At 46.9% G+C, this 26,914-nt stretch overlaps 1 protein-coding gene across 14 annotated transcripts in view; it reads left to right on the forward strand.

The window, feature by feature from the left end:
- ZMIZ1 (zinc finger MIZ-type containing 1) overlaps window positions 1-24,809 on the forward strand; it is a 445,041-nt gene extending 420,232 nt beyond the window's left edge. For 13 of the 14 annotated variants that reach the window (XM_069068340.1, XM_069068344.1, XM_069068335.1 and 10 more), the window contains 9 exons: window positions 2,233-2,443; window positions 4,581-4,686; window positions 6,822-6,982; window positions 8,760-8,827; window positions 9,388-9,456; window positions 11,962-12,206; window positions 14,214-14,380; window positions 19,041-19,325; window positions 22,378-24,809. In XM_069068340.1, the coding sequence (XP_068924441.1) occupies window positions 2,233-2,443; window positions 4,581-4,686; window positions 6,822-6,982; window positions 8,760-8,827; window positions 9,388-9,456; window positions 11,962-12,206; window positions 14,214-14,380; window positions 19,041-19,325; window positions 22,378-22,485 (1,420 nt within the window). In that variant the 3' untranslated portion in view covers window positions 22,486-24,809. The remainder of the gene's footprint in view (window positions 1-2,232; window positions 2,444-4,580; window positions 4,687-6,821; window positions 6,983-8,759; window positions 8,828-9,387; window positions 9,457-11,961; window positions 12,207-14,213; window positions 14,381-19,040; window positions 19,326-22,377) is intronic. The other variant, XM_069068345.1, reaches the window with a different exon arrangement.
- The last annotated feature ends 2,105 nt before the right edge of the window (window positions 24,810-26,914 follow it).

A 26,914-nucleotide genomic window follows, 5' to 3' on the forward strand; every position in this document is an offset into this window, starting at 1 on the left:
ACCCCACATCGCCACCACCACCAGTTTTGGGAAATCCCTGTCCTAGATTCAGCGAGAAGAAAACAGAGAAAGGAGCTGTCCACCAGGGCAGCTTTGGTCTGGCAGGGGGCTATGACTCCTGCCATCAGAGACCTTTTCTGAGGAAGGGAAGGCATTGTCTGTACCCTGAGGGTGCTTTCAGTCTTACGGGCCTGATGGTGCCCTTCCCAAAACAGCTCAACCCAGCCATAGTAAGTTCTTAGATCTCAGTTTGGAAAGGGACTTCCAAGGCCATCGAAGCCAACTCCTTCATTTTCAGCAGTCATGTCTGATTCCCAGCCCACCTTCCACCAGACACTGTGCAGGTCACCTCCTTCTGGAGCTCCTGATCTCATGTAATAAATGTCTTACATGTGAAAATGGCATAAGCACATAAACTCCAGTGCTTATAAACTGGTAATGGCCAGGCGGGGCAGCACCCTTCAGTGCTGAGGGAGAGGATGTAGCAGGACCACCTCCAGGTGGAATTTGTCTAGTAAGCCAATCCACAGATAGATCACAGCCTGTAATTAACACCTACCTCCACAGGTCACTACTGTTCTGCTGGCATCTCCTTACCTCTTGAGTACCCTCAGCTAAACATCAGTCTAGGAGGTTATTGGCTGGTTCTTATCAATAAGTAATAATAGCTGAGGATTGTGCAAACCCATGCAGGAGATTTATGGAGCTGTACCATATATAAGGGTGGTACTTAATATCTCAACCGAGCATCCAAGTTCCGGGAGGATAGGTTACCCCTAAAGGCACCCACCTCCCCACCAGGGTCTGGTGGATGGTGGCCTAGGAATCAGACATGACTGCTGAAATTGTAAGGGCTGGGCTAGATGGCTTCTGAGGGCCCCCTCCAACTCTAGACTGGGGGCCATGGCACTTTGGGTGGTAACTTATAAATGGTCCTCCTGTCATTGGGGTTTGTGGCTATTGGAATAGTTCTGTCCCAAGTACCGTTCTCTCCAGTTATAATATAGCATAACACAATGGAAGGTAACGTAACGTAATGTAATATACACATATGTATATGTGTGTATATATACATATATACATACACATACATACACACACAAACATACCCTTAACCTAATCTTTCTGTGTCCACCCTGTTAGGGAGGAAAGGATACCTGACCAAACCTGTAGCCACCTCCACTTCCTAAGATCATTAAAACCCCAGGAATCAACTTCTTCAGATGGCTTTGTGACACATCTCTGTCTAAAAAGACCCTATACCCCAAACTTGGCCATCTTCATGAGAGGTCAGGTGTTACAATATTCCCATTTTGGAGATCAGCTAGCTGAGGTTCAGAGAGGTTATAACTTGCCTAAATCTCATGGCTGAACTTAGGTCTTTTGGACTCTGTCCAGCTCTCTATCTGAAATTCCATGCCTGAATTTCTATTATGGTGATTTGTCCTCGGACCCTTTTCCCTAAAGAAAACCAGGAAAGGTATACTTCATGAAAGTACTTTTAGTAATAACAATGGTAATAGTTAGCATTGGTGTAACAACATTTCTATAAGGCACCAGCCCCAGCTGAATTAGAAGTTGCCATCTGTCCTCTTATTCTCTATTTACTTTTGAGACTCTGGTTGATGGGAATTAACAGTATTAGAGAGTGGATATTGCTCTAGAATGTTCTTTTGCTTTTCTTCCTTCAACTCCAAAGTCCACAGTAGTGTTAGGAGGGAGTCTGGGGTTGACAGATGTGGTTTGCATTGGGGCTGGGAAGGTCAGGATCAGCAAGTGGTGTAGCCAGCCCTAGGGAAAACACAGGCCAACTTGGGTGGAATCAATGATCAGGGTTCAGAGGATGTGGTCAAGATTAGCCGGGGAGAGGGGAGGCGGCGGCTTTGGAATTAGAGGGGGCTATGGTTGGCTTTGGATATGATAGGGTTAGGGAAAGCATTAGCATTTGTGGGGGGATATGGTCAGAGTGAGAGGGGGGCATAATTGAGTTGGAGAAACATGATCAGGGCTGGGGAAAGCATGATTAAGATTGTGGGAGGACATGGAAGGAAAATGTCTTTGGGATTTTGAGGTCAAGGGGCCGGGTCAGGATTGGGGAATGAGGCCAGGCTTAGAGAGGGCAAATCATTCCAGTCTGATATCTCCCTCTTTCATGGACAAGTTGAGCGTAGGAATCTCATGTGAGGGTGAGGGGAAAGTCACTGAGCCCCCCTGTGCTGTCCTGTCCTGCAGGTCTGACCTGGAGCTGCAGTTTAAGTGCTACCATCATGAGGACAGGCAAATGAACACCAACTGGCCGGCCTCAGTCCAGGTCAGCGTCAACGCCACCCCTCTCACCATCGAGCGCGGAGACAACAAGACCTCTCACAAACCTTTGCACCTCAAGCACGTCTGCCAGCCGGGAAGAAACACCATCCAGATCACAGTCACGGCGTGTTGTTGTGTGAGTACAGAAAGGGCGTGCCCACTGCCACCAGCCCTACTCCTCAAAGACTGTGCTGGGCAGGGTCTTCCCTCAGACCCAGGAGGACAGTGACCTTTATCGGATGCTGCTGTTGGGGTCTTTATTTTTTTCAACTTTTAAAAAATAATTTTTATGTACCTTTCATTTTGTTATCACCTAGATTAGCCCTTTATCACTAGCCCCTTTCCCAGACAGTTATCCCTTATAACAAAACATTAAAAAAAAAAAAAAGGAAGGAAAGAAAAAGACAAAAGGGAACCAAAAAGTTTCCTCCAAACTTTCACCTGTTGCCAGCATTGTTGTTACCGGACAACCACTTGAACAGATTGTTTTTAAGTTGTTGGTTACCTTAAACATTCATTTGCTGGCTCATTCCCTAAATACTTTCTGGGCTTATACAACCATCCCCAACAACTTTATATTTAAATACTTTTTATATGTTTATATAATTAACCTTATATAATGCTGTAAATTCTATTTTTAAAAATTTATTTTATTTATTTATTATTTATATTATATATACATATATATGTTTATGTGTATTTGTCTCCCCAATTAGAATGTAATCTCATTGAGAATAGGGATTGTTTCATTCCCAGCACCTAGACCACAATTTTAATTTTTGCCCACAAGAAAAACTTGAGAAATTTTGCCAGATGTTTCATGGAAATCTAGGTAAAATATATCTACACCCTTTTCCCCTGATCTTCCAATCAAGTAGCCCTGTCAAAAAAGGAAGCAGAGTTTGTCTAGCATGACCTGTTCTTGATGAGGCCACGATGGTCCTTGGTGATCACTGCTTCCTTTTCTAAATACTCACTAACCATCCTTTAGATACCATGCTCTAGATTTTGCCAAGAGTCAATGTCAAATTCACAATTGCAGACACAGTTCTTTTCCCTTTTTGAAAAAAGAAACTGAAATGACATCTATACTGATATGTCTTGTATTTGCTTATCTGTGAACAGAAGAATGTCAGCTCCTTGAGGGCATCCACAGTGTATATCAGATAGTAGGTGTTTAATAAATGCTTCTTGATTGATCCTTGAGGGCTCATACTGTGCTGCTTTGTATCCCAAACTTTAGTGCCGGTGACAAATTAAGCAATCCAATAACAAGTATTCATTAAGCACCTACCATGTGCCAGGCTCTGTGTTAGGTGGTATATCTCCACCCCAGAAAGCAGAACAATGGGTTTTTAGGCAAATTTAGGCTTGTTGATAAGGAAAATTTTGCTAACAATGAGAACTGATCGAAAGTGGAGTGCACTTCTGTGGGAGACCCAGCAGGAGCTGATTGGCCACCTGTGAAGTCTTTGGGAGAAGGGATTCTTGTTCTTGGAGGGTCGTTCCAGAGTCTTTGAGAGCCCTGCACTGTGGAGATTCTGTGATTCTCTTTTAACTCTCACCATAACCCTCTGGGAATGGTGATGCAATATCCCCATTTTTCAGATGGGAGTGCTGAGGCTCCAAGAATTTCAATGGCTTCCATAAGGTTGCACAGGTAGCAAATGACTAGAACGCAAGCCTTCTGATTCCAGGTTCATTGTTGGTTCTCTGACCTTCTGCCTTGGCTTCTGAGGTCATACCCAGCTCTTCTGACTCTTGGCCCCTTTTCTTTCCCTTGGCTACTTGAACTTTGTACTGTGAGCCCCAAACTGTGACAGGTCCTAGAGTAAGCAGATGACCCTCAGTCTTCCTGTGTACACCCTGGTTCCCAAGAGACAACATGGTGTAGTAGATAGTCCTAGAACCGGAGTCAGGATGGCCTGGGTTCAAATCCTACACCTAATACTTGCTTGTTGTATGACTAGGCAAGTCACATAAGTTCTCTAAGCCTCGGTTTCCTCAGCTGTGAAAGAAGAGTGTGTTGGATAAGATGACCCCTCATATCCCTTCCTGTTCAGCATCTATTAACCAGTGGCCCCTTGGGTACCCGTGGCTGTAGACAGTGGTGCAGTTATAGGGATGTAATCCAAGCAGCAGCAATGGTGACTGCCTGTCATGCTACATAACAACCAACCCTGTAAAGCAGATAGTACAAGTATTATTATTCCCATTGTAAGAATCAAGAAACTGAGTCTCCATGAAATAACACTGCTCCCTTTCTCCGGCAGTCGCATCTGTTCGTGTTGCAGTTAGTACACCGGCCCTCCGTCCGCTCTGTCCTGCAGGGCCTGCTCAAGAAACGCCTCCTGCCTGCCGAGCACTGTATCACAAAGAGTGAGTCTGGCTGCAGGGGGCTTCATTGGCGGGGGAGAGATGGGAGGGGAAAGAAGCCTGCCCGGGCTCCCCTTTGGTTGTTGTGGCTGGAGAGATGTTAGGGGACTTAGCACTTAAATAAGCACAGTGGATCCAGGCAAGACCCCTCATCTCCAGCTCTAATTAGCCACTGAGAAGGTCTTTATTGAGCCCCTGCTGTGTACTCAGTACTGTGCCAGGCACAGGAAAGTTCAGAAATGGGGAGCCTTGGCAGATGTCTGTGCTTCCTTGTCCTAAGGAGCTCACAGTCTTCCTGGGATGACAGGATAACACACATTAGCCAACCACAGATCACTAAAGTCTTGTTGGAAACATCCCAAGCTTGAGTGTGCAAGAATCAGAGGAAGCAGGGCTGAAGTGGCCGGGCAGGGTGGGCTTCTTGGAGAATGTAGGACCACAGCCAGCCATTGAAGGATGGGTGAGCTTCAGCTAGGGAGAGAAGAAGTGAGAGGGGAATTCCAAATGCAGAGATGAGGGAAGACCTCAAAGGTAGCAGTGAACAACATAGGTCCAGCCTTTCTTCAGCAGAGGGCCTCAATTAAAGGTGAGGGGACCCCAAGCAAAGGTGAGAGACACTTCCAGGAAGCTGCCTGATATACAGAAGCCTGAGGGCTAATTTCATAGCCAGCCCCAAGCCCTGGCCATCTGGCCTTGACCTCCACAAAGACTGAGGAAGAAGTCTGAGATTTAAAGCTAGGCAGCATGAGGGACCTGGGGCAGATGAATGGAAAGCTAGGCAATGGAACCGATGGCTGAGGGGAACAAGAGAATGCCTTTCGATTCCATTGGGAAGGGATTTCTGTCCAAGCCTGGCCCAGAGCAGGAATATGGACAAGGATGGGGAATAGCGTCATCCAGACTTCAGAGCCTGGAACAGGCTGTGCACATACACACCCATCATCTGTGACCCCTGAGTATATGGAGGCTGAGAAGGGCACGTCAGAGGCCTTCCACAAACAGGGGGGAAAGTATATGCGATTCCTGGTGCTTTCATCTGTGAGAATAAGGAAGGTTGGCTCAGAGTGTTAGTTACTCTTTTGGCGGGAAGAAGGGATTCAGACCTGTAATTTCAAATAGCATTGGTGTAAGGTACTCCCAGTGAGGAAACTGTCTGGGCCAGTGCAGATCAGCCAGGGATCAGCAGTTCCTGGTCTTTGAAATCAGTGTTCTGGGGTCAGCTCATTCCAGCCTTGGAAGCCAATTGTTAAATTTTCAGCAAATGCTACAAATCAGAGCATAATTTATTGCTTTGTTGATTTCCAGGCTTAAGAAAATGGTGGCAAAAATATAATAATAGTTTGTTTTTTTCCCCCCAGAGAACTGGTTGTTATACATTTACCCAAATACCAACTATTCTTAGAACTTCCTAGGACATTGATAAGTTAAGTGACTTACCCAGGGTCACACAGCACATCCACCTTCATTCAGTTACCCTGGCAGTTGTTTAGGTAATGTGCCCATCTGGACATGTGGCTGTACAAGTACTCACTCAGAGACTCACGTTGCTTTTTCTGCCATGTTTTTTCTTCTGGTGGTAGGGATACGTTTGACAAAGAGAATTCCCTTCAGCAGGGAGGTGACCCTTGCCACCCTTGCACAATGAGCTGTTGGCCCATTCATTCTCTGAAGCTTTTCCAACCAGTCTTTCCCCTTCTCCCTCCCCTCCCCGCCATTTCCTAGGATTTGGTAAAGAACACAGATTGCTACAGCTCGTGCAGCAGCAGTTCAGGTCTCCCTGCAGATAGCCAGTGTGATGAATGTCTAGGTGCTCCTCCCAGGTCTGCCCACATTCACAGGCATTCATCAGGGCCACTGAGGAGCAGCTCTCAATACTAATGAGGTTGCAGTGTCTCCTAGAAGCCATGCAGCTGAGCAGGGACATGTCTCAAATATTAATGGAAATATACTGGGGCTTTGGTGACGGGGGATGGGAGGGAGAGGAGCAGTTGATGAGGCTCTGGTAGTCATTAAATCTGCAGGAGAGATAGATGGTATTTGTACGGACCTTTTCTGCAGACAGATTTATTATCCCCTGATGAGGAACAACCAGGGGTGGCTGTTTTCCTAATCCCTGTGTCTGTAACCTCTTGCAATAGTCAAGCGGAATTTCAGCAGCGTGGCTGCCTCTTCGGGCAATGCCACCCTCAATGGAGAGGACGGCGTGGAACAGACAGCAATCAAAGTGTCTCTGAAGTGTCCGATCACATTCCGACGGATTCAGCTACCAGCGAGAGGCCATGATTGCAAGCACGTCCAGGTCAGTGGGCAGGGATGATGCCTCTGCTCCTCAATCCAGACCTCTTTTTTTCTGGGGCCAGGGAAGGTCAGCTTTGGACTTAGATGCAATGGAGGTGGGAGGTGGAGAAGAGTCGATAGGAGCAGCCCCCTTAAATCCTAGTGCTGTTGCTAAGGTGAACTCCCTAACTTTTTGAAGATGCCATAGGGGCCAGTGACAGATACATCCTTCTTAACTTTGCCCCAGCTGCCATCCTATGCAAATGTCCTTCAGAACCCCCACTGCCTAGCAGAAGGTCATCATTACACTCCCATCTGGGCCATCACCACTCCCTATTCCCCAGTCCCAGCCAAGTTGGCTCTCTGGCTCCCACTCTGCATCCCAGTCGATCAATGACCATCCAGCCAATCACTCAGTCAACATGTGATCTTCCTGCTTTACCACTGTGATTATGATTGCCCTTCTCAAAAAACCTTTAGTGAGTCCCCATTACTGGGATTGGGTTCTGGGGATAGAAAGACAAAAATGAAATTCCTGACCATCTTCAGAGAGCTTAAAGACCAGGCAGGGGAAGCAACATGGACGTATAGAGATTGATACCAGATAGATCCAAAGAGATTTGGAAGGGGAAGCACTAGGGTGGGGAGTGGCTGGAAACAGCCAGTAGGAAGACCTGTTGTAGGTGTGCCACATATGAGGACCAGGAAGAAAAGCAATTTGGCTAGACCACAGATTGCTTGGAGAGGAATGAGGAGAAATGGTTCAGGGATCAGAGGGTGAAGAACTTGCATAGTCAGACAGAGGGTTTTATATTTGATCCTAGAAGTAATAGGGGGCTACTTGAATTTGAGTAGCAGAGTGACATCCCCAATTTTAATGTTCACATCCAGCCCTGTTCTTAAGGAATGAACCATTCTCCGCCATTGTGATTTGCCTTTAAGAGAAGAGTTTACCAGGGTTAGATATTCTTGGGCTGTGCTCTCTCAAACAGTCTGGTGGCGCAGAGGCAGGATTCTGAATCGATTTCTATGGAATCGCCAACCTGAGCCACAGTACCTGGCATTGAATCCCATCTCTGCCACATGTGTACACATATGTGTGCGCACACATACACACACACAACCTTTGTGTCTTTGACTAGGTAACTTAGCCTCTCTAGGCCTCTGTGATGTCATCTACAAAATGAGATGGTTGGAAAAGGTGACCTGGAAGGGCTCTTCCAGTCCTCAAGCTACGCTCTTGTGAATTTACTATATGCCCAGCCCCATGGGGGGGTCCTCACTCTCTCAGATCCCACAGTCTCACTTGGGAAAGGACCAGGGAAAGTAACAATCCAAGACAATATCCAAAGGGCCATCACAAGGCTGTAACCTTCTAAGTACCAGAGAGTTGTGGAAGCAGTAAATGGTCTTGAGTTTATGGTGGGGATCATAATGCCTTAGGTTGGGATGATCAAGGAAGGCTTCCAAGAGGGGGTGGGAATTGAGCTGGGCCTTGAAGGGTGAGTGTTCTTATGTCAGGACAGACAAGGGGCAGGAAGTTAAGCAAGGAGATGACAGTGGACCAGGTAAGAGGTGATAGTACAGCTTTCGGATTTGGAATGTTGTATGTTGTATGTGAGGAATAATAGGACTCTGTGCAGAAGCGTCTGTCACAGACCCAGAGGCATTTTATCGGAGGAAAAAGGAAAATGTTGCAAGTGTTCTCATCCAAGCCTCAAGGTAGCGTGGGTTACATCTGAGGCTTTGCATTTCTGTGCTCAGGTCCCATGTGCTCATTCTGTGTCTCATCTTTTCAGTGTTTCGATTTGGAGTCATACTTGCAGCTGAACTGTGAGAGGGGGACCTGGAGGTGTCCAGTGTGCAAGTGAGTAAGACTGTGTCCTGGGGAGCTGAGACCATCCACAAAAGACTGGTATCTTTAATTCATCCATCTCAGCCAGCTAGATAACCTACTGGAGCCTGCCCCCTCTCCATATTGCCAGCTTGGTTCTGGCCTTGTCCTTTTGAATGACAGTAGTGGCCAAGCATTCCCTCCCCACCCCCAACTCCCTAATCCCAGTGACCATCCAAAAACGGAACAGAATTGAGGAGCAAGGCCTAGGTAAAGAGAGGTGGAAAACAGACAGGGTCAAGGTTCAACACACTGAAAGACAAGTCATAAAGACATTGAAATGCATCTTTAGGAATCTTGAGGATGGACCTTCTGTAAAGGGCTTTTAAGAACAGGACACACACACACACACTCAATCTTCTCTCTGTCTAGTATGGGATAAATAGGCAGGAGAGTAGGTTGGTCAACCCTGGCAAGAGAGAGAGTGGTGGATGTCCAGTTTAAAGACACTTAAAAAGCTATGCTGGCCAGAATCATCCTGGGCTTAGTCTAAGAGGGCAGCAGTCAATGACTCGACTTTTCTTCTTGTCTAGTAAAACTGCTCTGCTTGAAGGCCTGGAGGTTGACCAGTACATGTGGGGAATCCTGAATGCCATCCAGAAGTAAGTGCCACTGAACTGAGGAGAGACCATGGTGGGAGGCACGGGGTGCAGTTGGCTTTGAAGTCTGATGCTCAAGGCAGTGGCTAGCCACTGTTTTCCCAGGCCCTTGTCTTTGACCACTTTGTTCCAGTAACACAGGGGCCACTTCCGCCCACCTTATAGTGTCTCTGGGTTCACATTTGGGGCCTCAATTCAGTTCATTTCAATAAGCATTCATTTAATATTTATCACCCTTTAGTTTTAATTTTATTGATATCTACTATTCGTAAATTGTTTTCATTTCCAGATAGACCTTTCCCTATCCCCTGCCCAGGAAACCCATCTTCTCTGATGAAAAATAGAAACAAGAAGGGATTTAAAAAAAAAAGTGGTTTAGCCAAACTAACCAGCCCATCAGTGGAATGCTAATGGGTCGTGGGTAGACAGTCTTGGCCTTCCATGTCTGTCCAGAACAGAGAGAAGGTGCCACACTTTTCATCTTTTCTCATGCACCTAGCTTGGTCATTCTCACTGCATAGTTTGGTCTGGATTTTGGGTTGGTTTTTTTTTTCCTTCTGTGTTGTTGTCTTTTGATTTACAATTCAATATTTATTTTTGCTATTATCTTCCTAGTTCTGTTTACCTCGCTGCATTTTTTTTTGGTAGGTTAACTAGGCCATCTTTTGTCTTCTTTCTTATCTAACCTTAAATCATTGAATGGGTGTTGCTTCAGACAAACTGAGACCTGGGCTCAGGGGTGGGGAACCTGCAGCGTGGAGGTTACACTGGCCTTCTAGGGCCTTGCTTTGGCCTTTTGACTGAATCCAAGTTTTACAGAATAAATCCTTTTATTAAGGGGATTTGTTCTGTGAAGTCTGGATTCAGTCAAAGGGCAGCACTTGAGGGCCGTATGTCACTTCACCCTGCAGGTTCCCCACCCCGCCTTAGCTTAAAAAGGCAAGGTCTCTGGATGCATCTGGGGTCTTCCCCAGTTGTCTTGCCCCCGGCTTGCCACTGGACTCAGATTCTGGAGGAGAGAGTGAGGCTGCTGACTTGCATAGCTCTGCCTCACTTCAATTAGTTCACTTGCAAGTCAAGACATTACTGTCCTGACATCATTGGTCCTCTTCAAGAACAAAGGACAAATAACAGTCATGTCCATAAGGGTTTATTAAATGTCACTTGCTTGGGCTGCGAAGATAAATAAGCAAACAAAAACCCTCAGTCCCTACCCTCAAAGGGCTAATGTTCTACCGGATTAAGTTAGTTTAGGACCTCATTGGGTAGGACCTTGGTAGAAATTGGGCTGGACCTCCCAGGTCCCTTCATCTCTAAATCGGTGACTAATGAATAGTCAAATAGTGTTGGGGCCTCAGGTCCCAGCCGTTAGGTAGCTCCAGGGCTCATCCTAAGTAGTGTACTGCAAGGCCAAAGGTGACCTGTACCATCTGACCTAGGCCCCAAGCCAAGGCACAAAGCTTCTCTCTCCTTCTTCTCCCTTCTGTTGACATCCAGAAATGGAGTTGGCCTAGGAAAGAAGCAAGATGTCCAGGTCCTAGGAGAAAAACACAGCCGACTTCTTTTATTTGGGGTATCAAGGCATACTGGAGAGAATACTGAGCTGGGAATCAAGAAATCAAGTCCCAACTCTGCCCTGCCTCGTTCTGGGACCATGGGCAAGTCTCTGGGGCCATTTTACAAGTGAGGAAAATGAGGCCAGCTCATCACTTGTACTTACCCCTGTATCCACTCTGTGGTCTTGGCTTATTGTTTCTACATTAATACCACCTTTCCTGTGGATCCCCTTCTCTCTAATCACCTAATTGCCCCCCTAGGTCAATCCTCATCACCTTTCCCTTGGGCTGTTACAGTAGCCTTCTGGTTAGTCTTCCAGCCCCAAGTGGATCCATCTTCTCCTCAGCTGCCAAAGCATAGGCCTGCCCATGTCACCCCGAGCTCCTACGTCCAGAACCATTGGGCACTCCAGGCTCTTCATAAGCTGGTCCCTTTCTCCATTCCTGGCCTCCACACCCACCACAACCCACTGCATATACATAACAGTCCTTCACCTGACTTGGTGCCTTTGCCCTGGCTGCCCTCTCTACCTGGAAGTGATCTCTGCCTTCCTTGTGCTTTGGTGTAGCTTCCTTCCAGACTCAGCTCAGATCCCACCACCTGCAGGGGAACTTCCCTGTTCCCCTGCCCCCCACCCCAGCTGCCAGCACTTTCTCCTCTGAGATTGCCTTGCATTTACTCTCCATCAATCTTATCCCAAAATATATTGTCTCCCCCTTTAGAATGTGAACTTTTTTATGACAGGGCCTGTGTTTTTACCTTTCTTTGTAGCCCCAGAATTTAGGACAGCGCCTGCCACATAGTAAGTCCTTAATAAATGCTTGATGACTGACAGACCAATTAACTTTGTTTCAAAGAAGAGATGAAAGAATATATGTTCAAATGCTTTAAAAAACTGACCTGAAGCTGCCTCCACAGAGAGACTAAGCCATTTTCCTTTGTCATTTGCAGCTCAGAGTTTGAAGAGGTTACCATTGACCCCACATGTAGCTGGAGGCCAGTCCCCATCAAATCCGACATCCACATCAAGGATGACCCAGATGGCATCCCCTCCAAAAGGTTTAAGACAATGAGCCCCAGCCAGATGATCATGCCCAATGTCATGGAAATGATCGCAGCTCTGGGCCCTGGCCCATCCCCCTATCCGCTTCCTCCTCCGCCTGGGGGCACCAACTCCAACGAGTATAACAGCCAAGGTAGGTGAAACCAGGCCCCAGTTCTCCAAGAATGGCGCCCGAGGAGGCCCAGAGATCATGATAGGGCCGAGTTTAGGACTTTGGCTTCCAGAGATCCCAAAGCACACATCCTTCCTCCCCTGCTTCTCAGGCCGTTCAGTCCTGCCCGCAGCCGTCATACAAAGCAACTTCATAATATTGGGTTCCTTTGACTCACCTATGTGACAGAGGAGGAAAGAACATGAAGGATGGTGCTGGTCCACCAAGAGGATATTGCAAGCTTCCTCTTTTTCTGGATTGTAGTTGGAGCTGTGAATATACACTCCTTTCACTCCCCTCCCATGCCCAACCCCCACTGACACACCCAGTCCTCCACTCCCCAGGTAAACGAGCAGCCACAGAAGCAATGGGGGGAGGAGGGGAGGAGAGAATGCTTCTACATGCTGTGTCATCACCATCACGCTTAGTCACAGCACAGAGCCATTCAGAGCTGCCATATTGCTCATATCCTGTCCCCCAGGGTTGGTGTGCCTCACTCTGCAGGTGTCAGAATTCCTGTATGAGCCTAGAGCTCTGCTGCATTTATTTACAGAGCTGGGATAAGGGAGGGATAATATATTGGGAGACAACAGACGCATTGGCCTTTCAGAGGGCTTTGTTTTTTAAGAGAAATGACCTGAATTCCCTAGGGTGTCTGTCTTTGCTGTGTCCCTGTGTGTGTCCCTGCCCTTGACCCTGAGTAACTTGATTGTTTACGTTCATTGGGCCCATGGCTGCAGCCTTCAACCACACGTGGTCAGTGGAGAGCCACCCTCCCCTGCCCCCCAGCTGGAATCAGAGACCATAAGTGGGGTGCTATCTGATGAAAAAACTTCATCCTTTCCACAGGGGTGTACCCATACATGTTCCCATGTTCAGGAATTATTTTACTGCTGGAAAAGTAATCCCATTCCATAAATAAGCTTGAATTTCCAGGGGGTCTTCTTGTAGGGAATTTTGAGTGCATCTTACATGTTGTCTTTCTCATCCTCTTAGCAAACAAGGGATTGTGATGCCCATGGGGCAGTGGGTGGCACAGAAAGGCCAGGTTACTTGTGGTCAAGTCATACAACACTCTGTAGCCCAACATTACACAGCAAGCCAGGATCAGAAAATGGGACCAGAACAAAGACCCCATCCTATTTACTCTTAACACAGCTTTGGGAAGGCAGTGAGGTGGAAAGAGGCACAAAGTCAAAGAATCATAGAAACCAGATGGCCATTGGGAGATCAGTGATGTCAACTCACCCATTTTATGAATAAGGAAACTGAGATCCAGAAAAATGAGCTAACTTGCCCCAGGTAACCCAGCTTGTTAGCGACTGAGAGAGAACTACAGCCTGGAGTTCCTGATTCTAAGAGTGAAGTTTTGTCACTAACTTACAGTGTGGCTGTGGATGAGAGACTTAAATTCTCTGAACCTCAGTTTCCCCATCTGTAAAATGGAGTTGGACTAGATTCTCCCTAAGCCTAACTCCCTTTTGATATGGTTTTTCTCCCTTCTATTTCCCATGGTGCTGAGCATCTATGTAGGGGTTCCGTCTGTATATGTGGTTTGGTCATTTATCCACTAGGGTGGCTCAGATGAGTTTCTAGCCTGCAGAAGGCACCTGTAGGAAAGGGCTGGGCAGCCACCAGTAATTGACATTACTGCTGAAAGCACCAGGTGCAGCTTGAGAGCATCAGGAAAATTCTCTTCCTCCTATGGCTCATCAGTGGAAAACCCCCTCTGCCGGCCCCTCTCCCCACCAGCGGGCCTTCGTTTCCCTTCCCAGCTGAATAGGCCCAAGGAATTTCAGGATAGGCAGTGTCTCATCATTGTACTGTCTGAACTGAGCCCAAGAGAGATGGCTCCAGATTCCTCAGTAGAGATAGAAACTTGACTCTCTCAAGCCCCATCCCACGCCTCATGCAGACGTCCCAGTGCCCAAATGCTATCTGTCTAGTGGGTGACCCCCCCCTCCCCTCCCCTTGTTTTCACCCCCTCAGGCAACAACTACCAAGGCCACGGTAACTTTGACTTCCCCCATGGGAACCCCGGAGGGACGTCCATGAATGACTTCATGCACGGGCCCCCTCAGCTCTCCCACCCCCCGGACATGCCCAGCAACATGGCTGCCCTGGAGAAACCCCTCAGTCACCCCATGCAAGAAACTGTAAGTACCCTCTCACCATCGTCCTCCCTTCCCTTCTCTGACCTACCTCACCCCCTCTTCCTATCTAAATCCTTTACCTTCTTCTTGAACTGGACTGGGGAACAAGGGTCTTAGTATGAGACACTTCTTTGTGGGTTTTTGTTCCTTTCCCAGCAGAGACCAGAGGCCAAGTTGTGGGAACGGGAGCCAGTGGGCAATGGGGTCAAGTCCTGCCAATGTTTTCAAGTGTAGTATTAGCTAGTGGACAGTGGGTTAGCTTCTCTTCTACCTCTAAGATTCTAAAATTCTGTTGCAGTGGTGTTAGTGAGGTGTCTTCCAGCTCTGAGACTGATTCTGTAGTCTCTTCAAAGACTTGGGAAAGTCACCATACACTGCATCGTGTAGAAGAAAGAGCATCAGATTTGAGGTCAAACAACCTGGATTCACATGCCAAGGTTCACTTGTCAGTTCTGCTAGGTACTATCTGTTTGACCTTGGGTGCCATTTCATTAGGACTTAGTTTACCCATCTGTAAAAGAGAAGAGGTAGGCTACCCAAAGGTCCCTTCTAGGTCATATGATCCTGATTTATTCAGCCTTCATCCATTCAGTGTTCAAGTCCCAAATCCAATGTTCACTGTGGAGCCAAAGTCTTAGAACATCCTTCTCAGTACCAAAATAATCACAAACAACTGTCTTGGAGTTTTACTCACCGTGATACTATTTTGCTGTTTGTATGTCATGTTATCCTTTTCAAAGGAGATTCTTTGAGCATTGGTACAATGCTCAAAGAAAAGGCCATGACTTATCCAAGGCCATACAGGGCAAGATAGCAGGATTAGGCTAGAATTAGAATTAATTAGCTCATTAGAATTAAACCATCATCTGGACTTGGCTTTACTGACATCCTTTGCCGATCTCTCTCCCACCTTGAGAATGAATGGGAGTCAGGGCGGGTAAAGAAGGCTTTCCAAAGGGCTACCAAAACCAGTACAGGAGGGAAAGGGTGGACACACATTTGTTCGTTTCTGAGTCTTCCCTGCCTGACTAGTCATGGTGCCTTGATTTGCTTTGGCCGCCTTTCCAGATCAGCCAGTTAGTCAGCTGTGGCTTCTTCTCCCTCCTTTCTTCTTCCAGCAAGTGAGTAGGAGTGCAAGGATCCAGGAGGCAGATGGAATCCCAAATGCCCAGCCACTTCAAACAGGATTCTTTGGGACCCAATTCATGAGAATAGAGTGTTGGTGCCATCTTTTTTCCTGAAGGGGCCAGAGAACTTTAGATAAAAAGGCCAAGAGCGATAATTATTAGCACCCCACCTTGGGTTAGCAGCTTTATATTTTTCACAGTGAGGACATTTATAGCTTCATTTGACCTTTGAGACATAAGTTAGATAAAAAGCATCTATTATTGCTGCCATTTTATAAATGAAGATACAGGTTCAGAGGCTTTAAGTGGCCTGCTCATTACCTCTGGAGCCAGGACCAAAGCCTGGATCCCCATGGTGGCATTCTGTCCTCTTCCTAGAGTAGGAGAGGCCATGGTGGACAGTAGTCTTTGGAGACATGAATGGCTAAGGAAAAAGGGATGTGTATTCTCTGACGTCTCAGACATTTGCTATAAAACAGTAACCAGCACCATGGCTTGGAAAGTTGTTTTCAGGTTTGTTTGGGTTTTTTTGACTTCTTTGGGTAGTGTGACCTCATACAGCCTGCCCATATCTTCATCCTGCCTCCTCCCCTCTGGTTACCTAGCACTAACAATATTAGCCTTCTCCATATGTTATAGATTTTGTCATGGCCCAGAACCCTTAGGACCTCGGGGGAGGTAAAAACCAAAAGTGGGGTTTGGTGAAAGGGGACGAGGAAGAAGGGAAAACAGAGATAAAGTCCGTGTTCTGATTTTTGTCACCACACCACCTAGTTTCTTTGGGTAATCTGCTAATTTCCATGGTTGGATCAAGGAATAGGCTGAGGCTTAGGAAGTGTGTTCCAAGGAATCCCAAACCTTTGGAGAAGGGAGAGGGTGTCTTGTGCTGTGATAACCTTGGCCTTGGAACCTGCCAGGAGGTCAGAGTATCACATTTCAGAGTTGTAGCTCAGAATCAGCTTTTAGGCAAAGGCTGTGATTTAAAAACAAAACAAAAATATGGCACTCTAGCTCACCTGAGAGCCTCTAGCTACATGTGCCAATGCAGGAATAGAGAGCCTCAGGAAAGCAGAATTATGGGCCAAGGAGAAAGGAGACTGGGCTTACAAGAAGGAATGGGCTACCAAGAAAGGGGATTGCTCTCAGAAATCATCCAAGTGACATCCTAGACACAGATCAAGTCTTGACCTCCCAACATCCAGAGAACTGAGTCTACATGAGATGAAATATTTGGAGATTTTATTAGAAGCTTCTAAGAGCATTCCCTGCCTTCCCTCTTCCCACCTTTCCTAGTACACAGGGATAAACTCCCAACTGAGACCTACAAAGAGCCTTCTCTGTAAAATGGAGCAAGAGAGAAGGGTGAAGTTTTGATTGGGCACCTAGACCTGCTCTGTTACAATGGAATGAGAGATTGGCAAATTTTCCAGGGCATTTTCTGACCAAGTTAGAGAACAGGAAAAAAAGAAGAGAGAGAAAGGTCCAGGTCCTTAAATCACTTCTGAAAATAAAGGGCATCAAGGCAGCACCTGTGCTTAAAAGTCACAATCATTCAGCCTGGTGAGAGCCAGGGATTAAATCCTGTAGCACAGTCCTTGCCCAGGCCACAAGAGATAGTGTTTTAAATATGAGAGGGGCCTGGTTCTGCCACACCTAGGTTTGGGTGGGTACTGGAAGCATCAGCAGAACAAAGAACGGGTACATTGTTTTCAAAGTAGCCATCTGTTCCTTCAGATCTCAGCAATTCGGGATTTGTGAGGGCTGATTGAAGTGTGCACTGGAATTCATCAACCGTCCATTCTTTACTGAACACCTGCCGGAAATTTTAGGGAGGCAGTTTTGACCCACTATAAGTAAGAACTTATGGACTACCCCAATAGATAATAAGCTCCCTGTCTTCACTATAAGTATGCAAATAGAGGATGACATCAGAGATGCTAGACTTCATTTCTCTGGGCCTCAGTTTCCCCATCTGAAAAATGAAGTGGTTAGGTCAGATGACATCAGCTTTAAATCCTGTGGCCCTGTGATTCCCACACTAGATGAGAGGTTGGAATAACAGACCTGGAAGGGAAAGTCTCTCTCCTTCCAACTCTAAACTTCTGTTCATCTGTTTAAAAAGGGGGTGTGGTTAACAGACAATCAGAGAAGGAATCTGTAGCCTTAAGATCAGGTTCTGCTCACTCTAAACATTAGAGCATCTCTCCCCCTGCACACAAACAGCCTTCTCTAAAGGTCAGACTTTGGTGAACATACTGGCTGTGTATCCTTAAAAGCAATAAGGTAACATTTTGGTAAATTAATCAACACCCATTTATTAAGGGCCTACTATGTGCCAGTTACTTTAGTAGGTTCAGTCGGTACAGAGGGAAACGTAAAATTCCCTGCCCTCCCTGCCCTTAGGAAGGACTTCCCCTAGAAGATGCCGTCACTTTGCCTATGTTCCATAAATTTCAGAAGGAAGTCAGAATGCCCTTCTCCTCGTTTGGAATAAGTGAGATTTGCAGCTTAAACAGCCCTATCTCCGGTCATTGTGTGTGTGTTTCTCTCTCCTTTCCCTTCTGAGATACCCCTTCCCCTATCTGAAGGGTCTCTGCCTTCTCTGACTTGGGGGTGGTAACTGTAGCTTTCATGCTTCTCCCTTTTCTGCTGACTCCAGTAGAGGGGCCTAGGAAAGTCCCCTTGGGTTTCAGCTTTTTCCTGACTCTGGAGCTGGTTTTTGATTGGAGTCCCATTTGGTCATGGTTTCTATGGTTGGCACCATTCTGAGGAGGAGGGAGTCCAGGTCCTGTCCTCTTTCTAAGGTCCCATTGCCCCAGTGGCACCCAGGGCGTACTCCAGTGGTACATTATCCCTCTCCCCGGTGAGACCTCTCAAGAAAGTACCCAGTATGAGCCAAGGAAGTCATTTCTGGCATTCATGAAGCAGCTGGGTTTTCCAGGCCCTTAATTCTCCCTATTCCTCTGTCACAGGGGGCCAGGGAATACCTGGAGCTGTTGTGGGTCTGTTGGGTGCTTTGCTCTCTGTGTCTGTGGGTGCCCCACCTAATGAGCTGCAGTGCCCCCCCCCAGCTCTATTCTGTGGCTGTGACCAGGGCCAGCATTTACATGCCTCTCCCAAACCCCGAAACATTCACATTTTGCTTTTCCATTTCTGACCACGCTCTTGTTCATTGTGATGGTGTCCTGGCTGGAGGAGACTAGGGGGGCTGGGCAGAGGATGGGGAAGGGGAGACCGGGAACCTCCGAGTCTCATGTCCATGCTTGTCTCTTCAAGTCCGTTGTCCCCTCCCTTGTCTCCCCCAGAGACACCCAGTGTGGTCCCCCTTCTTCATGGCGCTGTGGCCTGATCCTTCTTCCTGGTCAGTTGTTTTTGGGGGGCGTCTTTTTTTTTCTTTTTTTTCTTGACGAAAGAGCATTCAGTGTAAAGGGTGTTTTTGGTTTGTTTTGGTTTGGTTTTCATTTCTTCAGGCATCTCGTGCACTGTACCTTGTCACCTCACTTTTCTTTTTTTCCTGCTTCTCTCCTCCTCCGCAGATCCCACATCCTGGCAGTTCTGATCAGTCCCATACTTCCATACAACAAGGTTTGCACGTACCACACCCCAGCAACCAGTCAGGGCCACCATTACATCACAGTGGGGCTCCTCCTCCTCCTCCTCCTCCACCTCCTCCTCCTCCTCCTTCCCAGCCGCCCCGGCAACCACCTCAGGCTGCTCCCAGCAACCATCCACACAGCGACCTGACCTTTAACCCCTCCACAGCCTTAGAGGGTCAGGCCGGATCACAGGGAGCGTCCGACATGCCGGAACCTTCGCTGGATGTAAGTTTGGGTCACCACTGCCATCTGCCTGCATTTAGGTCTGGTACCTGGATGTGCCCAAGAGACAGGGTGGGCCTGGGGGGAGGGGGGAGGAAGGGGAGGAAAAGGGCAGGGGGTGGAAGAGGAGGTGGGGTGTGTGGCCGGAGGGCTCCACCCGCCCCACCTGCCTGGAAGGTGGGTGGGTGAGATGAGTGGGCTCACGTGGTTGGGGACTCCATTTAGGGAAGGGTTAATCTGAAGCCAGGGGAGGATTATCCTCTCTGCTCTCATTTGGGGATCTCCCTTCTTCATATGGCCCTTTGTCACTTCTAACTGCCTAACTCATTGGGTCTTCAGGCCAGCTACCCTCAGTCTCCAAGGACAGAAATTCAAGGCTCTTGCCTTGGTCTGTTCTGCCCAGACATACTCCTTCTTAATTCAGCTTTATGGAATCAGGGGTTTTTGGTTTGGGGGTGGGGTTTTTTTTTCATTTTTGAGTTTATAGCAATTTGAGGCATTCAAAGGGTCTTCTCCCAACCTGCCCCCTTTTTCTCCTCTCTCTTCTCCCCTCTTTCCTCTCCTGTTTTGGGTTTGTTGCTGTCTGTACTGCTCTGTCTCTCACTGGAGGGGACCAGAGGGATGGGATCTTAGCCAAAGCCAAGGGAACTTTGGGTGTCCCTTTGTCTGTCTTGTCCGTGTGTGTCTCTGATCTTCTGGTTCATGTATCATCCAGCCTTTTCTGTTGCACGTTCCACATGGCCTTATTAGCGGCTCCCTGGGAGTTGGCAGTGGGGGGAGGGATAGCCAAGGTAAGGCTAAGCAGAGCTAGGCCAACCATGGGAGTGATTGGGGGCGTCCTCCTCAGGCCAGCCTTGCCACCCAGGGACTGCCAATGGCTTAAAATAAAATCAGAGTCACCTCCCCTGGGGCCAGCATCAGTGCCCTCTCCTACTGGTCCCAGGGAGATGGATCTATTATTCCCCAGAGTGGTTGGGCACTCATAGCATCCACAGTAAGAAGCCTACAGTGAGAGGAGAAACCCAGTGTGAGTCATTGTAGAAAAAGGGAGGGCTGGATATAGAAACATCAGAGGATAAAAGAGGGGTATCGCAGAAAAGGGCCAGTTCCTTTTGGGTTTAGCATCTAGAACTAAGGCAGAGCTTTGCAGACACAGGGCTCTGGGGCTCTGCTCAGCCCTCCTTCGGCAAAGAGAGATTTTATCTTTCCGACAAGTGAGGCCATGGGACCAGTGGCGGGCCTGAAGCTGGAAGGGACCTCAGAGGCCATCAGGCCCACCCCCTCATTTTACAAATGAGGAAACTGAGACCTGGGCATGCTAAGTGACTTTCCCAAGGCCATGCAGGTAGTAGCAGGAGAGATTTGAAGTGGGTCCTCTGACTCTGAGGTTCCTTGCCACCTGTAGCTGCTGCCTTGGTCCTTCAGGTCCACTCAACATCCCCCTATTTGCAAGCAGTGGTGTCAAACACTTATAGAAATGGGGACCACTAAATATATAAAGACCCCTCCCATGCAAGCTGTATCCTGACTTAGAAAACCACCATATTAATATTATCTGTGTTTTATTGCATTTTTATTGATTTTGGGAAATAGTTCCCATTTACATTTGAATCTGGTTTAGGCCGCACTGGGGAGTATTGTGGACCACAGGTTTGACACCTCTGTCCTAGAGCATTGAGTCTCGGGGAGTGGGGGGAGGGACACCAGGGTTAGAAACTGGGTATGAGATTAATTATCAGGCTATCACCCTGTTATATACTTACGCCTCCCTCCTCCCCAGAAAAAAAAAAACTAACAATTTCACTTAATTTTGAAAATCACTCTTTCTTTTTTGTAGAATTTCTCATCTTAGAGACAGACTAGTAATGAAATTTTTAGATCTGCTTCTAAAAACTACCCCAGATATGTATGTGTTCCCTTCCCTTCCTCAGCCCCTGCCCTTTCTATGGGCATTGCCCTGGCCTCTTGGCCCACATTCTAGGCTGTTATCCAGAGCATTGCCTGTGGGAGAAAAGGTTGTCATTAAGTAAATATTTCCATTAAGGTGAGCTGGGATGTGAACATCACAATGGGGTGCTGGGATTCCCTAGAAGCCCCCTGACTTTTCAGCTGAAAAGGGAACTAAAAAAGAAGGAAGAATAAAGGTGCACAGGCATTGTAGACCCCTTTTCAGTTTGTAGTAGCCCCATGGGGCTTCACTCTAGACTTAGTGCTTCATTAGGATGGCAGAACAGCAATGTGGAAGAGGGGTCTGCAAGGGAACGGAAACTGACCTCATCTCCCACTTCAATGGTAGCCTGTTATCACTTGACACAGCATAGATGCCAAAGTCATCTCCCACAAGCTATTATACTGTGGGGCTTTGAGAATGTGGCCAGTGTATACCGGTTCCAGATCATGGGTGATTATTGGAACCTGCACTGATGTCCTGTGAATACCAGAGTTGAGAGCAGAGGACAGGGAACCACTCTCTGAAAATAATAAGCAGGACATGGGGCTAGAAATTTTTCAAATATGCCCACCCATCCTCCACCCCCCAGCACTCTATAGAAATGCCTTCTCAGACCTTGGCTAAAATTCCTTCTAGAGATCTGTCTCAAAGCATTAGGTTTTGTTTACTCAAGGAGTGACTTCATCCCCCATTCCAACCACAGAAGCTCAATAGGGAAGTGAGGCTGACCACAAGCCAGACATATTTCCCAGCCTTTTGTCCCCATCTCAGTGGGGCAAAATATGTTCTGATGGTGGGTAGTGGGCATTGGACCTGAATTCAAATTCCAGATCTGTCATTGAACAATGGTGTGAATCTTGGGCAAATCACATGAACTCTCTGGGCCTGTTTTCCTCCTCCACAAAATGGAAAGGGTTGGACTAGCCCTGAGACTCATGAGCTCATGCTCTTCCTTCTTCAGGGATAGAAATGGCACTGAGTTGTCCTTTGCCCCTCTGGAGGGCAGCAGGAGGAAGAGTGGCCCCTGGAGGTGTCTGCCTTTATTGACCAGCAGCCAATGCTAGTTGACCCGTCCTCATCCCCGTCTCCATCTTTGTTTTCCAGCTTCTTCCAGAACTCACGAATCCAGATGAGTTGCTCTCGTACCTGGACCCTCCTGACCTGCCGAGCAATAGTAACGATGACCTTCTCTCACTTTTTGAGAACAACTGAAGCTCTCAGCTTTTAATCAGTCCCCTTCCCCCTCCCCATACGTACACACACGCACATGCATGCAAACACACACATACACACATACACACACATGCACACATACTTCACCCCATGTAGCCCATGTCCTCCCAAGTTCTCTACCCCAGAACTTCTCATCTGGAGCTGGGGTGAGGTCTCTCCCTGCTATCACCTTCTCAGAACCATTGGCGTTTGGTGGGGAGACTTCAGAAGAGGAAGTGGTACCTAGGCCACATGGGTTTGGGGGCCCTTAGAGCACCTGCTTCTGGCCCTGGCATGGCAAAGCCTTAAGTCCAGGGCAGCTGCATTTCTGCCCATGTCCAACACAGTCCTAAAAAGAAGAGCCTTGTGATGGAGAAAACCATCCCAGCACATCTCTAGCTCAGCAAGGATAAGAAAGTGGCTCTCCCTTCCCCACCCCAATTCTCCCATGCTGACCCAATGTCAGAAAACAGCATTCTAACCCAGGGGTCTTCCGTTTTGAAACTGAGAATTCTCCCCATCCATCAACTTCCCAGCCTGGACACCTGAACAACCACAGAACCAGAAATATGAAGAGAGATGGATGAATCAGGCACAGTACCCTGGGGAGGGGCCACCCATGCAGGAGTGAGTCCTGTGGGTGCCGGCCAGAGCTGCCAAAGTCACCACCACCGGAAAAGCACAAACCGTCCAAGAAAGAGCCTCCCCAGGCCAGAGCAGACCATGCTTTCTCCCTCTTCTCTGTGGAGCTGAGGGTTGCCATTTTTTGACCACTGACCTCTCAGCCCCAACAGACCCTGTGAATGGGGTCATGCTACACAGAGGCTCAGAGAGAATGGATGGAGATGAGGGCCTTTGAAGGGACGGGGGAGGGAGAGTTGCTTTTACTTTGGGTTCCAGCAGAAGGAGGGAACCATGGGGTTCTCTCTAAGATCATGGACAGTCGAGAGAATGGCTACTGGGTCATTTGAATCACGAGAGGACCCTACAGTTCCCTCAGCCAGAAATGTGAGAAAGCTTCAGCCCCTTTCTTTGAGGAAGGGGAGGGGGGGGGCGGGGAATCAGGGCTGGTGTGGGAGGGGTTTGAAAATGTGGGAAAGAAGAGGACAAACCTGTCAGGAGGCAGACACAGTAATGTATACCTTTACTCCTATTTTTAAAAAATACAAGGACAAAATCAGTTTTTAAATCATCTGCAGAAAGGAACACTGGGATCTGATAGATGAGTGACTTCCTTTTTTTGTGTTTTCTTTCTTTTGCGCCCCTCCCCTTCTGTCTCCAGGACTGTTACATGTCATCTGGTCCTCACACACACTGCCTCCCTCCACCCTCCCAATCCCGTTTTTTGTCCTGTTAAACATCAGGGCTTGCAGAAAGAAAGAAGAGAGGTGAAGTTGACCTTGACTAGGGCTTGGTCTTGGGGTCTGAGAGCCATTGCTGTGTGTTGTCTCTTCCATAATTCTGTCCATACTACCTGTGGGCTGCATCTCCAGCCCTGACTCCCCATCGCTCCCCTACCCATCTTGGTGGGCCTGCACCCTCCAGAGAGCACACATAGCTATGTCGGCAGACGTGCACACGTGCCAACCTCTCCTTTAAGGAATCCCATCTCAGCTCTGTCTCATGGACCATTCTTTGCCCTCAGTGGTTTAAAATTAACCTGATGCTCTCTCCCAGTGTGACATGACATGTTTTTTGCTCGTCCGTCCATCTGTCTCTTCAAAGCCCACCTATTTACCACTCTCCCAGGTCTTTGTGCCCTTGCCCCGGTTCTTACACAGCCATTTAAATGTATGATTTTATTTGGGGGTAACTTACATTTCTGTCAGTGGCCTACTCTGGGCTTAGATGATGCTGGGTTTACTCCCAGCCACTCAAATCTTTAAATTCTTTGCTTCAATTTCCATGCTGTCATCACTGCCCCCCTCCAGATAATCTTTATTTTTCTCCCCCTCTCTGGGCACCCCTAGCCCCTTGCTGTAGATATTACCAGAAACGGCAGTCAGTTTCATTTATTCCCAGCCTCCCATGTTCAGACTACCAGGTTTTCTGTAGAGAATTTGCCATCACACCTTTGTACTGGTTCGTTTGGTTTTTTGCATTTTTCTCAGATAACAAGTTGTTCAGTATGCAAAATCAATTATTTTAAGAATCACTATTGTAAATATCTTTGTGAATATTTTAGTATCGTCTTTGATAATATTCAACATTTTCATGACCCGGTTATATCCTTTGCTGGTGTTTTTAAATACCTTGACTGAAGATGAAAAAAAAAATGAGTCCTTTTTTAGAAAAAAAAAAAAGTAAAACAAAAAAAAATCAAAGATTCTTTTTACAGACTTAAGGGAATGAAATTTCTTTTTATTTTGAAGATATCAGCTCACCCATTTTAATCCATTTCCCAAATCCTTTGGCAGTAGAGCAAACAGCAAAATGAAACAGCATGAGGTAAAATCTGGATTGCTTTCAGTGGTGTTCCAGATGTTGCCATCCCTGGCGTGCCCTGCCATTCCACCCCCTCTCCATCCAGACCACACATACAAACACACATATGCACACACACTTGGGATAGAATGTGATTTGGGGGGTGGGGGGGGGGAAGACAAGTCATCACGCGTGGGCAAAGCAGAAGGGTCCGTAGACACGGGCAAGCAAACCGCTGGAGAATTACCCTGAAATTGTGACTAGACCTCCCCCCCCCCCCCAGTGCTACACTCCCATTTGTGCTGTGGCAGAGTTTCCCAGGACAAATCAGCACTTGCTACCAGTTTCCCACTTCCTAGGGAAGACAACAGCTTTCCTTGTCTGGCAAGTTAGTATCAATCAAGTGTTTTCCCTTTAGACCTAAGCATCAGCTTTCTCAAACAGGCAGTGATCAAGAGAGACTGACAGCTTTAGAGGGAGCCTTTCCCATATCATTTTGGGGACAAGGGACAGGCACATAATGAAAGGGGGTCCAGGCTCTGGTTCTTTTTATTATTATTATTTTTAACCTGTCAAAGGCGCTATTACCCTGAATAAGATCCACAAAGAGGAAATCATAACTTTGTAAGCAAGGGTGGCTCTCAAATCCCAAGATGGCGCCTCCTGTTCATGTCTTGGTGAATAGAGCCATTGGAGCCATAAGATTCTCCAAGGTGCCCAGTGCTTCAGAAGGGCTGCACCTAAAGGAAACCTGCCCATGGGATCTACTGGCGTGTTTGTGTCAATGTTGCCAAAGTTAATTACAAGGTGGGATGGGAGGGGGGGGTGGGAAAGCTCCATGAAAGAAATCTGAGCACCCCCACCCTTTGGGCTTTTTAAAGCTTTATTTGTGTATCAAATTCCCAGTAGATTTTTTTTCTCCAGATTAAAATATATATGTATATATATATTTCCCCCTCCCCCAATGGAAGCCCAAATAAACCCACAGAGATCTACACTTCTGCTCACTGATAGAACTTAGGACCGACCCATCCAGACACCACCGTGTCAGCAGCAGAGACTCAAGGGACACGTCTGTACATATGTAAATGAGAAATAGAGACCTGTTAACAGAGATGCATTCATCTTCCTTGGAATGTGCATTTGATTTTATTTTGCAAAAAAGACAAACAAACAAAAAAAAAAAGCTTGGAGCTCCATCTCATGTGGAAAAAAAAAATCGATCCTGTCTGTTAGCGTTTGTGAAGTCTGCGCATTGGATTCACACTCTGTAATATACGCTGACCCTGTGTGGAAAGTTTTGCTTTGTTCTGTTTTTCTTTTATCTACATGTACTCTTTAGCTTCAATGTGCTAGTCCTCTCACCTGTGTATTTTTAGGGTGCTAAGAAAACAATGAAGAAAATAAAGGAGATTTAAAAAGATTGTAACCAAATTCATACTTTGTACAATTTTTGATATCATGATCAGAGGTGAATGACACATGCCCACACACAGGCGCGTGCGTGCACGCGCAATCATGTAAGCTCAGTTGGAAGTCACTTCTACAGAAATGGTCATTGTCTTTGTTTGTACATCGTATGTACAATGCAATCATTTCATACTTTAAACTGGTCAAAAAAACTAATTGTGATTTCTAGTCTTGCAAAACTGTATGTAGTTAGATGATGTGACAACCTAATATTTATCTAATAAATATGTATTCAAACAAAACCTGTACATTAGGTGTTCATGTGGTTATTTTGTATTTAAAGATCAAATTATTGGACTATTGCTAGACATTTCTATACTCTGTTGTAACACTGAAGTATCTCATTTGCCCATGTTAATTTTTTTTTTCTAAATAAATTTTCAAAATGAAGGTTTGGTTGAATTAACCACTGTTTTGTGAATTTAAGAAGTGGGTATGAAAAAGGGAAATACCAACTTCCCCCTCCCCAGTCAAATAATTGACTTGGAAATCCAGCCTAACTGAGCTAGTTTTCTAGTCTGGTCTGGTGTTCCAA

Source organism: Petaurus breviceps, unplaced genomic scaffold, assembly GCF_028583685.1.
Source record: "Petaurus breviceps papuanus isolate PSGF00001 unplaced genomic scaffold, PetGlider_PUasm1.0 90762, whole genome shotgun sequence".
NCBI classification, from domain to species: domain Eukaryota; kingdom Metazoa; phylum Chordata; class Mammalia; order Diprotodontia; family Petauridae; genus Petaurus; species Petaurus breviceps.